The 15,054-nt window shown below is 43.8% G+C and overlaps 1 protein-coding gene across 4 annotated transcripts in view; it reads left to right on the top strand.

Annotated features, from left to right (window-relative positions):
- Nucleotides 1–11,782, top strand: part of LOC133123772 (plastin-3) — a 33,536-nt gene extending 21,754 nt beyond the window's left edge. For 3 of the 4 annotated variants that reach the window (XM_061234298.1, XM_061234297.1, XM_061234299.1), the window contains exons 5-16: nt 183–315; nt 828–909; nt 1,017–1,182; nt 2,518–2,660; nt 3,995–4,090; nt 7,141–7,336; nt 8,182–8,260; nt 8,407–8,524; nt 9,130–9,263; nt 9,660–9,783; nt 10,151–10,272; nt 10,447–11,782. In XM_061234298.1, the coding sequence (XP_061090282.1) occupies nt 183–315; nt 828–909; nt 1,017–1,182; nt 2,518–2,660; nt 3,995–4,090; nt 7,141–7,336; nt 8,182–8,260; nt 8,407–8,524; nt 9,130–9,263; nt 9,660–9,783; nt 10,151–10,272; nt 10,447–10,579 (1,526 nt within the window). In that variant the 3' untranslated portion in view covers nt 10,580–11,782. Of the gene's footprint in view, nt 1–182; nt 316–827; nt 910–1,016; nt 1,183–2,517; nt 2,661–3,674; nt 3,702–3,994; nt 4,091–7,140; nt 7,337–8,181; nt 8,261–8,406; nt 8,525–9,129; nt 9,264–9,659; nt 9,784–10,150; nt 10,273–10,446 lie in introns of all 4 variants that reach the window. The other variant, XM_061234300.1, reaches the window with a different exon arrangement.
- The last annotated feature ends 3,272 nt before the right edge of the window (nt 11,783–15,054 follow it).

The following is a 15,054-nucleotide window of genomic DNA, read 5'->3' as shown; positions in this document are numbered from 1 at the left end:
CATGTTGTTTATCCACGTTGACTTGAAAGTGTTATACATATCTGCCTATGGAACCGTGAAACCCCTCACGAGAAGACCTAAGGCTTCGGCTTTCACTGGCCTGAAATTAAGGCTGAGGAGAGTGTACACAGGGTCTGGAGTCTAGTGGCATCACTTTTTATCTTTTCTTCCCCCAACTCCAGAGGAGGAGAGGTTTGCGTTTGTGAACTGGATAAACACGGCACTGGAACAGGATCAGGATTGTCAGCATGTGCTGCCCATGGACCCCAACAACGACACCCTCTTCAAGGCTGTGGGTGACGGCATTGTGCTGTGGTGAGACCCTCTGTCCCTGGCTCAGGGCCGCCTGCGTTGCTCTGTGTGCCAATATGACCCCATAGTTACCGCAGGAGTGGGCAATTCCATTGGCTGTTTACAGATTTTTGTTTACACTAATCATACTGGCTCAATTAAGTTATTAAATTAAGTGGCCCTATACACCATGTTGGTAACAGTTAATACGTTTAGTTCATGAGGCTCATTCATAGGGCTATCAATTAATTGAGCGAAATGATTGACCGTGTATATGGGTGAACTATAATTGAAGCACGAAATAAAAAGCATGAAATCCAGAACCCGATACAGCCCTCTTGCCCACTTTTAGGTTGAGGAGGTTGAATTGTTGTACTAAAGTTGTACACTCTAAGTGAGATGCTCCATCCTAGACCTCATGCTATGAAATTAATCTACGTAACATAGTGTAATGAAACATTCTATGAGATCATCTCATTTACTTCTCATGATAAGCTTTCATGCAGTGTTTTTTCCCCCCTTTTTACACACTCCAGTAAAATGATCAACCTGTCGGTGCCAGACACAATTGATGAGAGGACCATTAACAAGAAGAAGCTGACGCCGTTCACCATTCAGGTGGGTCCTGGCAGGCTGGGAAGCTGGAAGTCCTTTGGGTTACTTAGACTTAATGGACAGTTCTAACGGTTAATGATTTTTATCTAACTGCCGTTTCGCCCCCGCAGGAGAACCTGAACCTGGCCCTCAACTCGGCCTCCGCCATCGGCTGCCACGTGGTCAACATTGGGGCGCAGGACCTGAGGGAAGGGAAGCCCCACCTGGTGCTGGGGCTGCTGTGGCAGATCATCAAGATCGGCCTGTTTGCCGACATCGAGCTGAGCCGGAACGAAGGTATCCAGATACCGTCACTTTAACTGCCTCTTCGATGAGGTCTAATATGTGCTATATCATCTAATGGAAGGATATGCTAATCTCAGGGCCACAGATGGTAGTCATTGATGGGTGCAGTGTTCATATGAAAATCTGCTGTACCCATGATTGATCTATGGATAACCAGCTCATTGGTTAATGACCTCATGTAGAACCTCCTGATTTTGCTCAAGTCAACAGTGATTGTTTATGTTATTTAACTCCAGAGATAAGCAGAGTCCTTGCATTTTTGTCTAGTGATCTCGGTATTTGTGTGGAATGCCTGCCGTCACAAGCTGATGAGCTTTGGAGGAATTCCGGTATGTTCGGTGAAATTTTTTTTTGTTCAGCCTCTGCTTGCTTTGGAACAGAACAGCCTCAGTAACTGTTTATGAAATCTGAGCGAAGAATTTGATTAATGTGTGTGTAAACGATATTTAGACCTCCTTGGCGTGGATCCACTTGGTTAAGGCTGTGATTCATGCAGTTTCAACAGGGATTTATTCCTTTGTTACTTGCATTCCCTGCATTATGGCCCCCAGTGAGCAGGCATCCTTTGGTCAGATCCAGAGTGGTCAGAGGAATGTTACACATCCGGATTCCTGCTCCCCACCTTTGTGATTGAATGACCAACCTTAAGAGATGGGTGCAACACTTTTCAACCTTTAACTTAAATACTCTTATAAATAAAATGTGTGATGCTGAGGCAGGCATGTTTTAACTTAAGCCATCCTCACTAAACCTTACAGTGGAACTCTAAACGCGCTGAGCAGTGGTGGGTGGGACATTGAGGCACGCAGAGCCAATGTAGCTGCAAATCTTGTAATGCCCTATTTCCATTTACGGTGTCATTGTGATGTATTGACATACAACGATTGGATACAACGCTATCACGTCATTGTGTACTTTGAAAGTTAGTTTCTGCACCTGCATGCATATAGTTTCAGTTACATTGGTTAACTGAATTGTTTAGCACTAGCAAGGTAGCTGTAGCGAGGAAGGCTACCTATATAGCGAGCTAACAGTGAATTGCAGTAGGTACTGTAGATAACAACTGGTAGCTAGGTGGATACACTTACAAACTTGGTCAAGATATTTGCTTTCAATTACTAATGTTAGGTACTCAAACTGCTAACTTGTCAGATGAAAACTGGATCAAAATCACCAATTATCTCAATCATGTGATGGTGTTGTGTCCAGTTAGGTGTCAATACACCAGAACCAGAAATGGGGCGTCACAAGATTCACAGCTACATGGTCGGTGGAGTTTAGAGGACAGGTGGGCTGATGGTGGTGTGGTGCTCTCTGTTCCCTCAGCTCTGGCGGCCCTGCTGAGAGAGGGCGAGACCCTGGAGGACCTGATGAAGCTCTCCCCTGAGGAGCTGCTCCTGCGATGGGCCAACTTCCACCTGGAGAACGCCGGCTGGACAAAGATCAACAATTTCAGCTCCGACATCAAGGTGGGCCCATCCACATGTCCCCGTGCCTTTGGTCTTTCAGAAGACCAGTCTCACTCTGTATAACAGAGGGGGGACTGTATGAGCACCTGAATAGACTGCACCATGAGCCTGTGGCATGGCACTGTCCTACCCCTTTTAAAAAGTCAATTGTGGAAATGTAGAACAGTTACCAGGCCCGTGACATTTCTAACAACTGTGGGCAGTAACATAGAACCTTCTTGCATGCCCAGTGCATGGGACTCCAGCAGTGCTTTGACTTCATGTCTCAGAAACCTTCTCCAGCTCTCAGGCTATTGATTTACACCTCCTCTTTCAGGTCTGTCTCTCGCGTATCGACCCGCTTGCGCTGTGCTATTTATATCCCCGCCCGCTCCTCAGTCCTGCTGTTTGAATCTGCTAATGGTGTAGAAGCAGTGAAAGTTTAATGAAAGTGGCTCCTGAGGAAGTCTGGAGCCGTGACAAGATTACAGAAAGAGTAAACAATCTGAGGACCTCTTTTCCTTTTACCTTTGGAGGGGAAGTTTCACAATAATGGCAAATTGACAATAATAATGTGTATTTCATTCTTTTCTTTCTTTTGGCTGGAGTAACTTTTGGCTGGCCTTCACATTCAGACTTAATATAAATGCAGATTTCCATGGATAATTCCCTATTATCATTTCATGTTTTTTAATATAAAATTTAAATATGGTTTTAACTATTCCATGTATTCCATGTAAGGACCATTGACCTCCACTAGAGCCTCCTTTTTTAAAGTAATCAGACCCAGTGAGTTGATTTGAACTTGAATCACACATTGTTCCAGGAAAGAACTACAGATCTTCCACAACAACCAGGATGCACACCATCAATCTGTACATTCTGACTCACTGCTGATATTATATTGGGTTTAAACAACAGGCATAATATTGTGACCTTCCCATAATGAATCTCCAAAGGAATCTGTAAAACCCATTGACAGTATTTTTTGCACTTTGGTAATCTGACTGATCATTTTCTCTCTCTGTGATCCAGCTAACAGACTTCTCAAATTCAGTGAAGGTACTCACCACAAAGCCTTTCCAATAGATCATCTGTTTTTTGGCATGAAGGTCTCATTTTTTTATGGGTGTTCTTTTTCCATCCGTCTCCTTGTCAAAGTTGACCTCCGTTCCCGCTTCCATTATTTTCCTTCCTCGTGTCAGGGACAGAGCATGCCTTCCCAGTATACATTGCACTTGTCCCCGTGTGATGTTGTCATCCCCCACGTGACCATTTTTATGTCTCACACTGTGTCCTAAAATTGAGTGGTAAAGCGGTAGAGTGAAAGTTCTTGTTGTCTCTCCCCCCCCCAGGACTCCAGAGCCTACTTCCACCTGCTGAACCAGATCTCCCCCAAAGGGCTCAAAGAGGGCGAGGATCGCATCGACATCGACATGTCAGGTTTCGGGGTACGTGTCAGCTCCCAGAGTGCTTTGCAGCTCGCTCCGGGGTGGGGTCCCAATGCAGTACATTATTCTATTAGCAGCTGTCCTTATTCAGAGCTTATGTTTTTAGCTATGTATACAGCATGGTATTACTGAAGACATTTGAATAGATCATGTACACTCAGTGATGTGGTGCTACAGTGATATTGCCCCACTGGAGAGTTAAACCTGCAACCACCTGAATTACAGGCTCAATAGCCCCTATACTGCTGTGCCTATTCCAAGCACAGGAACAAAGACATGGTTAAAACTGGTCCAGTTAAAAATACACATCTTCAGAAGTTTCCAGTTCCTCTTTGAAGCCCTTGTTCTGGCATGTGACTGCCTTTTTTGGTAAGGTTATCGCTGGCATATTGTTCGCATTTGTGAGCGTTAAAACTTCCTGTCAAGTTCTGTCGAATGGCAGAGCTCCACCAGCTCCCCGCTACAGACAAATGGCTGTGTGGTATTCACTGAGGATGCCTCCTAGACTCATTTCTTCGACCCGCTTGCGTCTCCTGAGCGTGCAGAACTTATCTGCGGACCGAGAGTATGACACATTGAGGATGCTGCATGCATGCTGTGCATCTGTAATCAGGCAGCCAATCAGAATGCAGCAGGAGATGAGTCAGGCGAGGGGAGAGGCTGTGTGTGTTCGCTGAAAAGGCTTGGCTCAGAGATACGGCTTTCTTTGTTTTCAGGGAGCACTGGGCTCTCTGCGGCAGATGCGACACAGACACACGTGTCGACCTCGCCTGTGCCCGACCTGGAGAGGCAAGAAGATTTACTACCCTGCGCCTGCCTTGTTCTAGATCAAGGACAGGGGCGGGGGCCACTGTTTAATGCATTGAGCCTGCTCTGGTGGGGATCAGGGAGGTGGTGAAGATTTAGTGCTTTGTGCCCACTCTAATTAGGATCATGTCGAACGGTGAAGATATAGCATGTGGAGCCCACCGTGGTGGCCCCGTTTAGCTTTTCCAGATTCCTTGCCCTCCCCCATAAGCCTCGGTCTCTCCCAGTTCAGAACCATTCCTATATATTGAGAGAGAGTTTTCTGAAAAGAGATTTCTTGCTTCACTGATTTTTTTGGCTTGTATCTCCTTGAGACCTGACCATAAGCACCGCTAATCTACAACTTTTGCAATTTATTAATTGAATCTTCTCATTGTAAATAATGATCAATTTATTATAAAATAATATTTAGGTACTTCCTACCTACCTAAAATGTTAGTCCACCGTCATGAATTGAAAAGAAATGACTGCTGAAGTATGTTTAATTCATAATAAAAATGACAAATGGACCTCTGTGGAGTTAATATCTTCACATTTCACATTAAATGCTAAATATTTAACACAGCTTTGGAAGCAAGGAAATATACTGTCATGCTCAAAGGCAGTCAATAAAAATAAATGGTTTAAGTTTGGCAGCACTTGAAGTAACGCATAAACCAAAATTGGTCTGCCTGAGGAAGAAGATTGCTTTAAACATTTTGTTTGTTTTGGCTATTGCCTTAGTGTGTCAGTCTATTTAAAAGGCCCTGTTTAAAGGTACTCCATTCTTTATGTTATTTCTTTAAGAAATAAGAATAACTTTGTGGATTAGCACAGAATGGATAATGGTGTCAGTATGTGGCTTGATCCTCAGTATATTGTACATAAATGTACTTCAAAATTATTTTCAGTTAGAAATACTGTAAATGTAATAAAATGTGTCATGTGAGTGCAGTCCTCAGGTGACTGAGATGATTGTAAAATGGTAACAGTGCTACCCTGCAATGTGAATATAAACCTCAGGGTTAAATAGGGAGGCCGTACCATACCTCTAATTCTTTATGGCCACTGAAAGCCATCTTCTTTCTGCTTTTGTTCTGTGGGAGTAGAAAGCCATCAGGTCTTAATATTTTGTACTTTAAATCAAAGAGCAGTAGTGGGGTAGGAACATTGCTTGCAATGGCTGTGGATTGAAGTCCCGGGTGGGACATTGTACCAATTTGGCAAGTTGTTTTTAATATATCTATATAATTGGATCATGTAAAATGCAGAGGGTGCTCCTGTGCGTCACCTTGAGTTAATTTGTTGTCCAAGTGAATAAGTAAGTAGAAGGAACATCTCTACAGTCATGCCTCAGAGAGTATTTATGACATTAATGGCCTAAATTTCCTAATGGCTTCTGTGTGAAAAGAGTATTGTATTTTAAGCTTTGACCATTCAGACATCGGTGTCTTAACTGTCAGTAACACTGAAAGCAACACTGCTGTGTGTTCCAGCTTCCTGGGTTTTACATATCAGTCAGTGCTGTGATTTATGCAGGAGAATGGTCTGATTGAGTGGGGAAACAATGGCATCTGGCCTTGTTTACTCTGGGGTCAGCGTTAGCTTGTGTGGTGACCAGCAAAATCAGCTATTTACTGAGAGAGAAACCGAGGGTGGAAGAGAGGCAGAAAGAAGGAGGGAGTCACACCTCTGACACAGTGGATGAAGGGCCTATTGATGGGGGAACCCTACTGCTGTGTGTGTGTTTTCCTCTGTGGGTCACTGAGCATTTGCCATGCACAGAAGCACACACTCACATTTATTCCTACTTTCCTGAATTCCTCAGTGCCCAAGTAGGATGGGCTGTGCCATAAGCCACAGTTACACAGTAACCATCTCAATGCCATTCTGGTAATTACACACCCACAGCTTTTATTGGACCAGTCACGCTAACATTTCAACTAGAAACATTCACACCACTGGTCCTGTTTACCTACCATGTACAAAATTCAGTTTTTCCATGGTTATCTGTGAGGCCACAGTCTCAGAATTTCCTCTGAGGTATAATTTAGCTATGGGATTTATAAGGTAACTGATTATGGCATAAGCAAATTAGTAAATGTGCTATGCTGGAATCCCATCATCGCTGTGACTACTGACTGAGGAAGTGACATCACAGAGTGCAGCTCTGCCTTTTGAGTAGAACAGTCCTGTCATGTGACCTCAGGTTCTGACCCTGTGCTTTGTGTGTGTGTGTGTGTGTGTGTGTGTGTGTCATTCAGGAGAAGGATGACCTGAAGAGGGCCGAGTACATGCTGCAGCAGGCAGACGCTCTGGGCTGCCGGCAGTTTGTCACACCTGCCGATGTTGTCAGCGGCAACCCAAAACTTAACCTGGCCTTCGTGGCTAACCTCTTCAATAAGTACCCCTCCCTGACCAAGCCAGAAAACCAGGACATCGACTGGGGCCGACTGGAAGGTAGGTGTCAGCCTTAGGGGAGGAGAGTTTAACAGGGTACATGGGTGCGGAGGGAGTTGGTGGTACTCAATGGTCTGCTCATTACTATGATGACAATTATAGTTGTTCAAAGGCATATTTAGATATGGTAAAAGCTAACATATTGTACATCAGCCATGCCTGAAAGTTGTAAGTTGTAAATGAGCTTCCCTTGAACAGGTTAGCTTTAGCTTTCAGGCCATCATGGAAACCTTTTTCATGCTGTGTAGAGAAAGCTACATGATGCCAGGTCTTATTTCAATTGAGTTTAATATGATCAGATTCTGAAGCAGTCTAGGATGTATTTTGCTTGGGGGGGGGGGGGGGGGAGAATAAAAGAACAAAGTGGACAAACAAAGTGGGATGTAGTTCAGTATTGGTCTGTTAACCCTTAAATAGTCCTCACTGTCACAGAGTGTAGACTAACAACTGAAATGCAGTTTACTCAGATTCACATCCCTGTCTGAACTCCTGTGGAAAATGTTAATGTCATAGTAGGAAGAGCTGGGTAAAAAAAAAGGCAATCCCTTCATGCATTAGTTTAGGGTTGGAGCTCCCCCTGGTGGTTGTGCTTTACATAACTACAGTATGAGGATGAGCTGTAGATGTGATGTGGTAGATTAAATATAGACTAATGGCTCAATTTGAGCTGAAATTGACTAAATATCTTCTGAATGGCCTGTTCTAGTTACTATTCCACGCTCTTATTGTACAGGAGTCATAGTCTTCAGAAAATGAGCATTATATGTACACTTACATTCTTAATCCTGGATAACAAGTGGCTCTGTCAGTGGATAGTTTCATGATGCATTTTTCTCTGTCCTCAGGTGAGACACGAGAAGAGAGGACCTTCCGTAACTGGATGAACTCCCTTGGGGTCAACCCCCATGTCAACCATCTATATGGGTAAGGTGCCCCACCTGGTTACCTGTGTAGAGTGTGTGTCTTTGTCTCGGGTTTGTTTGTTTGTGTGCCTGTGCAGGTTTGTGTATGTGTGGGTTTTTGTTTCTGTTTGTTTGTGTGTATCATTTATCTGCATTTTCTTTCTGTAGTGACCTGCAAGATGCACTTGTCATCCTGCAACTGTATGAGAAGATCAAGGTTCCAGTCGACTGGAACAACAAAGTCAACAGACCACCCTACTCCAAACTTGGGGCTAATATGAAAAAGGTACATATCAAAGGTCCACCTCACAGCTTAAATAATCTGTTTCTTTTCTAACACCCATTCTTGTACAAAATGGTCAGATTAAGTAAATTGCATACTTCTAGCTTAACAAAAAGTGCCATATTTCTTACAAATATTCATTTTAATATAGGAAAAATAAACAACATTACACAAACCAATGTCAACTTGCTCATATTATAGTGTAGCTGACAAGTAACTACTACCACTTACCAGAATTTCATTAGCTGTAATGACTGACAGGTAGAGTAATTAAAGTGGTCCATTCCTGCTTTAGCAGCACTTGGCAGAGCTGGCCAAATACATTATAGTTTTGGATTCAAATACTTTTCTATGCTTTACTGAACGTGTCTGGTGTATTGTAACCTGCTATGAAATGAAATACAAAAAGTGCAAACCCCTGGTCCTTTCATTTGACTCAATTGTTCCAGGCAAGTCGATTGAGCACAGAAAATATTTTACTCCAAACAATTGCGTATTTGACCCAGGTCTGCCCTGAGGTGAGGCAGCAGTCGCTTTCTTTGCAAGACTGACCTCACGTTTGCCTCAGCTGTGCAGTTTTCCCGAACCCTTTCCCTCTGTCTGCGCAGCTGGAGAACTGTAATTACGCCGTGGAGCTGGGGAAGACCGAGGCCAAGTTCTCCCTGGTCGGCATCGGAGGGCAGGACCTGAACGATGGCAACGCCACCCTGACGCTGGCACTGGTGTGGCAGCTCATGAGGAGGTAGGAGGAGGAGGAGGAGGAGGAGGAGGCGCGTGGCGCAACACAACTGCCATCATTTACATGCACAAGAGGGTTATGAATAATGTCATTAGCAGCTGCTCAGAACCAGACTGTGAATTCAGAGTGAGAGTAACTATGAAGGGGGGAGGCTGAAATGTGCAATAACAAAGTGGAGGGTGTGATTATCTGTCTCGATGAAAGATGCGTCTCTGACCTGTGCCTTGCATGCTATTGTCATTTCAGATTTATTGTAGGACAGTTTTGAGAAATGAATGTGCAATTTTCTTTTAACCAGAGCATTAAAATATCTGCTGGTTTCATAAAATCAAAAGTGTGACTATAAAACTGTGGCTGTGTTTTTTTTCGGTGATTGACCTGGAGTTTACCTTCCCCCAGGTACACCCTGAACGTGCTAGAGGACCTCGGGGATGGAGAGAAAGCCAATGATGATGTCATTGTCAATTGGGTCAATAAGGTTTTGGCTGTGGCAGGCAAGCAATCCAAAATATCAAGCTTCAAGGTCAGTGGACATTTCTCAACTGAACATTTCTCCCTTTTTTACATTGAATTTTGACCGCATAAAAGATCAAAGATCAAAGGTGCCAATGTTTCATTTTTTTTATTTTAAATTCTGCTAATTATAGTTCACATAGCATGCAGTCACCTCTGATTCATGCCTGATGAACATACAAAGGAACATTTTCAAGTGACGATTTCTTAATGCAACCATTGTGACAGACATACAAAGAGAATTGGGGCATTGCGTGTCCATCTTGAAGTTATTTTAAAATAATTCTTGTCCAACTGTCCACAAAGTTTACATGTGTCGTGTGGTTAGGGACACAGTCCCAGGCATCCTCTGACAGTGTTCTCTGTTGGGTCCACAGGACAAAGAGATCAGCACCAGCCTACCCGTCCTGGATCTGATCGATGCCATCCAGCCAGGCTGTGTTAACTACGAGCTGGTGAAGACGAGCCAGTCTGATGAAGACAAGCTGGACAACGCCAAGTAAGTGCGCTCATGAACACCGACCCACCATAATGGCAGAACCTCCATCCCAACCTCCATCCCAGAACGCCTCGCTTCAGCTCCTCTGGCTTTAACACAACAAAGTGAATGTGTAAAAGAGTGTAATTCTAACACCACAGAGAGCTGATCCCACCCTTGATCCACCCTCTACAGGTACGCCATCTCCATGGCCCGGAAGATTGGCGCCAGAGTCTACGCCCTGCCCGACGACCTGGTGGAGGTGAAACCCAAAATGGTGATGACGGTCTTCGCCTGTCTGATGGGACGAGGGATGAAGAGGGCATAAAGAGGCCACGCCGTGCCGTGCCATGCCTCACCAGGCCAGCCCAGCAGACAGACCAACATCTCACCCATAAGCCATTTGCTGGTTAAAAGGCTTCTGGTTAAAGGAATTACGACAGCCATTACTTAAAAGAAAAAAAAAGTAAATCAACAGACATTAAAACTAGAGAATCTTGTTTTGCTTTGGCAGGACTCAAGTCTTCATAAGGTCTTAATGGAGTGGGGGTGGTAATGGGGAGGGGCTGGCATTGATTGGTTAGAGAGGCCATTCTTCCCTTGCCCCTGGAAAATATGACCGGTTGATCTGCGAAGGTACACATTGCTGAAATGCATTCATATCTTAAACCTGCAAGATGACTGTGCCCACCGACAGACACACACACATACACACACTCATACACACACACATCCAAAGACACACACACCCACACTCTGTCAGTGGGCTGAAACTAATATGAGACACCTTGTACATTATATTTTTGCCAGCTTCTTTTTGGTTTCTTGGGGGATATGTAGATGAAGATAGTGGTATGGATCTTTTTGAGGCTTTAGCTTATTTTAATGGACTGTACATCTCAATTTGAATGGCTTTGGAAGTGAGATAGTTGCTCACCACTCACAGTATTGCTGTAATGCAGTGCTTTCCTTTTGTGGCTTTTTGTACCATTAAGATGGAGGCTTATTTTCTTATTTTTATACCTTATATACAGTGTACCAAAAAAAAGATATGAGAGACAATACAAGATAACATCTTTCCAGGTAGAAGCTTTAAAACATTCCATTGTTATGAACGCATTTTAGTATGTGTCTTACGTACGTGTATACCCCAAAAAGATTGCTTTTTACGTAAAGAAAAAGCGAGGAACTATGCATGAATATCCTTTAGTTTTAATGTAAATTCATACACACCCTGGTGGCTGAGAAGTACAGCTTTTTTCCTGACAGGAACATTTCATGCTCTATTTCCATGGGTTGGGAGATGACAACACAGGGAACAGAAGCCCTCTCTCAGAGATGGAAGCTGTCGCAAAAGAATGGAGAAAACAGACTGGTCACCTTTTGGTTCAAAGGACCTAATGCTGTGGAGAAAACTGGAAATGTTTAGCCATGCAAAGTTCAGTAATCAACAGACAAAAACTGCTCAATGGCTAAAAACACCTATGTCTGGCTGACAACTGGTGAAACTGAAATAAAACCATTCCAAGCATTTCTTTGGTGTCTGTCTCTTGATTTGACCGACACAGCACTGACAGCAGGAGAGACATGGGGGGAGTCTGCTGTCTGTGGCAGTTAGAGGCAGTTGGTTATATCGGGTCTGGAGATGTGACAATAGCATACAAACATCAGAGACCACTGCTAAATCAGGATGAGAGACCAGCTGTGTGATTAAATGATCAAAGAGGACATCTGTTTGTGTGTACTTACTGCTTAGTCATGTGTGTGTTAGCTCCGGAAAGACAAGGCAACAATGAAGGAATTAAATGTAACTATTGTATGTAATCAAGCTCGAAGTAATCAAGCTACCCATCTCTCTTATACTGTCTCATTTTCCCCAAAGTATGAAATTAGTTTATTGTGCAGTCAAACATTTTGACACTGCCGTCAAATCAGCCATCAGCCATGCACCACACAGCTGTAACCTTAGGCCTACATAGATGCTATAAGAAGACTATAAAGGCTAGCCAGGTGAAAAGACGACACATAATTTAATTAAATGTAAACCACACGATTGAAAAACAAAAAGCACCTGCAAGGTCATGCATTTGCAAGACTACTTCGCTCACAAAAAAGATAAGATAATGAGTCCTGTGTATGCCATAGGTGTAAATGTATCTGACAACTTCTATGACCTGTGGCAAAGTGGCCATTGACCTTTGCAGTCACATTAGCCAATACCCAGCCAAACAAATTAGCCAAACTGTCACTCAAAAGTAGATCGGCCAATAGACACGCCTCCTACATCTCTGCGTAGAACCTGCCCACGGGATTGTGCTGAACATGTACTGAACAAGTTTTGTTGAGTGCGTTAGCAAAGGTTTTTGCTCTCAATATAATATCTGTTTGCAATGCAAAATAGTTTGTGATCAATTAATTCATGATCTCGAAACTTTTAAGATATATTTTTTGCTTTCAATATTTTTCTATTGCAGTATCAAAAGTTTTGATTGCACAAGAAAGACAGGAAAGTAATTCAATTCCTGAGAATCCACTTCTCACCTCCTGTGTCCTTGTTTGCCCTCAAACCCCTTCAGTAATCATTCCACTCCTTTCATCTCTTCTCCATTATTTAATTTCTCACTCCTTCTCACAGTGGAAGCCCTAAAGATCCAAAGGGCGTAATTTTTCTTGGTAATACCTCTCCACTGTGCAGACGAGGGCAGACTGGTTAGTTCTGTCGATGGTGTGAGACTCTACTGAGCGAGTGCCATTTATCGCCATTCATAATGTCTGTTGCTATTTCCACAGCAGAAATGGGCTTTCTGTGGCATTTTGCCAAAAAGCTCTGTGAGCAAGGATCAGTGAGGTTCAGTTCATTTTGTCTGTGGAAAACACCAGTGAGAAGAGGATGGTGGGTTGTACTGGGTGGTGGAAGGGGGGAGGGGGGCTGGGGGGTGGTGGAAGGGTGCGCGCCCACATATGAAATCAATTACTTCAGCATTGAAATCTAGGATGCAGAAACAAATGCCGCCCTATGATCCTTCCATAATTAATGAAGAGTCCCCCTTGTGAGGAGAATGCAGATGATGAAAGATGCCGCCTTTTCCCCACCGCAATCAGCCCTCTTCAAAGGGACAAGGACCTTCCTGAATAATGATGGGCTCCGTGCCACAAAGGAGGCTGTCTCGCTCCAGCTTTCGAGAAGGACACTGGATGGCCTTGCCCCTCTGCCCTCTTTCACAGCTTCCTATGTGGGCAGGGAGCATGACTGGAGAGAGGCGGCTGATGAGACTCATGTTCGCTTTCCTCTAGTGTTGAGACAGCGATGAAAAGAGGTGCGACGGAGTGCACTAGAAAGCCTCGCCCCCCCCCCCCCCCCCGTGTTGTCATTCCTCTTTTCTTGCGCAGTTCCTCTCTCAGTCATTGGAATCTCAGAACGTCCAGGTGGTCATCAGAGAAAGGTAGACCTTGGATCAACTGATGCTGATCTGTGTACAGGGGAGTAACAGAGCTTTGAAGAGAGAGACAGGTTCTGGGGAGAAGAACACTGATCTGGGGGTCAGAGTAGCAACAGAGGTTTGAAGAGACAGACGTGCTGGGGAGAAGTGGACTTGCTGGAGCAGACCAGAGGAGAAGGCAAGGCCTGGGTCCTGGGACTTGGAGATGCTTTTCAGAGGGAGTTCTTGGAGCTCTTGGATATAGTAGCGGTAGCTGGGTTCATCTTCCAGTGAAGTTTCTTCTCAGTCACATCGACAAAGGACAGCGGGACAAGCTGGTGAGTACTCTTAAAGGAGGCCAATTAGTAAGACGGTCTCATGTGTTGACATTGCACTGTACAAAATGCGATAACAGCCCTGGTGTTACCTGGTATTTACCAGCTTGAGATACCAGCTACCAGCCATTTCAAAACATAGCTTGAGCCGGTCAAACCATGTTGAGTATGGAGCTGGTCTAACTGGTCAACCAGCTACTAGATGTTTCAAAACCTAGCTTGAGCTATTTTTTGGGGTTTTTTTCAGCTTTTTTTTCAATGCTACTCTGGCCACTCAGACTGCAAATAGCATATTGAATACTCTTTGCATTCATAACATTACTGTATGTGTGAGGTTGTAATAATGTCAAGCCATTGCAGGGAATGATGTGAAATGCATTTTGCTCTTTTTTGTCACTTTCTGTTTATATGGGTAAGATGCTGCAATTAGATTGTAAACCTCTATGTTATTCTTGTTCTGTTGAAAGGCAGGATCACATTCATAGTATAGGCTGCCAAGAAAATGACAAACCAATTCATTAAGTTTGTCAGTTCCTTGCTGCTCTCCTGCAATCTGCACAAATCATTCTTCCATTTCACTTGCTGTCTTCTAGCAGCATGGAGAATGAAAGATAAAAAATAAGCTTGTTTAGTTAGTGCTTCCTTTGCACATTGCCACTCTTAGTGCTGACATTTTAGTTGACTGTCTGTGAACTGCCCAAGGTTCATGGTATATTAATGGCTCAGTATAACATCTCCTTCTTTCTCTCTCTTTCTCTTTTTTCTCCTTTCTGTCTTGTTCACTCACTCCCTTTCTCCTCTCTTGAATGGGCATTGGGAGACAATCAGTGCAACCATACCTGTTGTTGCTATGGATGCCAAGGTTGTTTCCATGGCAACAATGGCTTTTCTGAGGTGATTGGTGCAAACAGGATGTGTTGTTTTCTGGCTCTTGCTGCACCTGCTATCATTTAATCCTTGAATTCAAAATTGTTGACCCCATTATGGATGTAATGTCACAGACCATCAGAAGAGTACTCATGCACCTTCAGTGACATTAACTGCTGTGA

The sequence above is a fragment of the Conger conger genome, chromosome 3 (assembly GCF_963514075.1).
Source record: "Conger conger chromosome 3, fConCon1.1, whole genome shotgun sequence".
In the NCBI taxonomy this organism is placed as follows: domain Eukaryota; kingdom Metazoa; phylum Chordata; class Actinopteri; order Anguilliformes; family Congridae; genus Conger; species Conger conger.
This window is presented reverse-complemented; position numbering and strand designations above follow the sequence as displayed.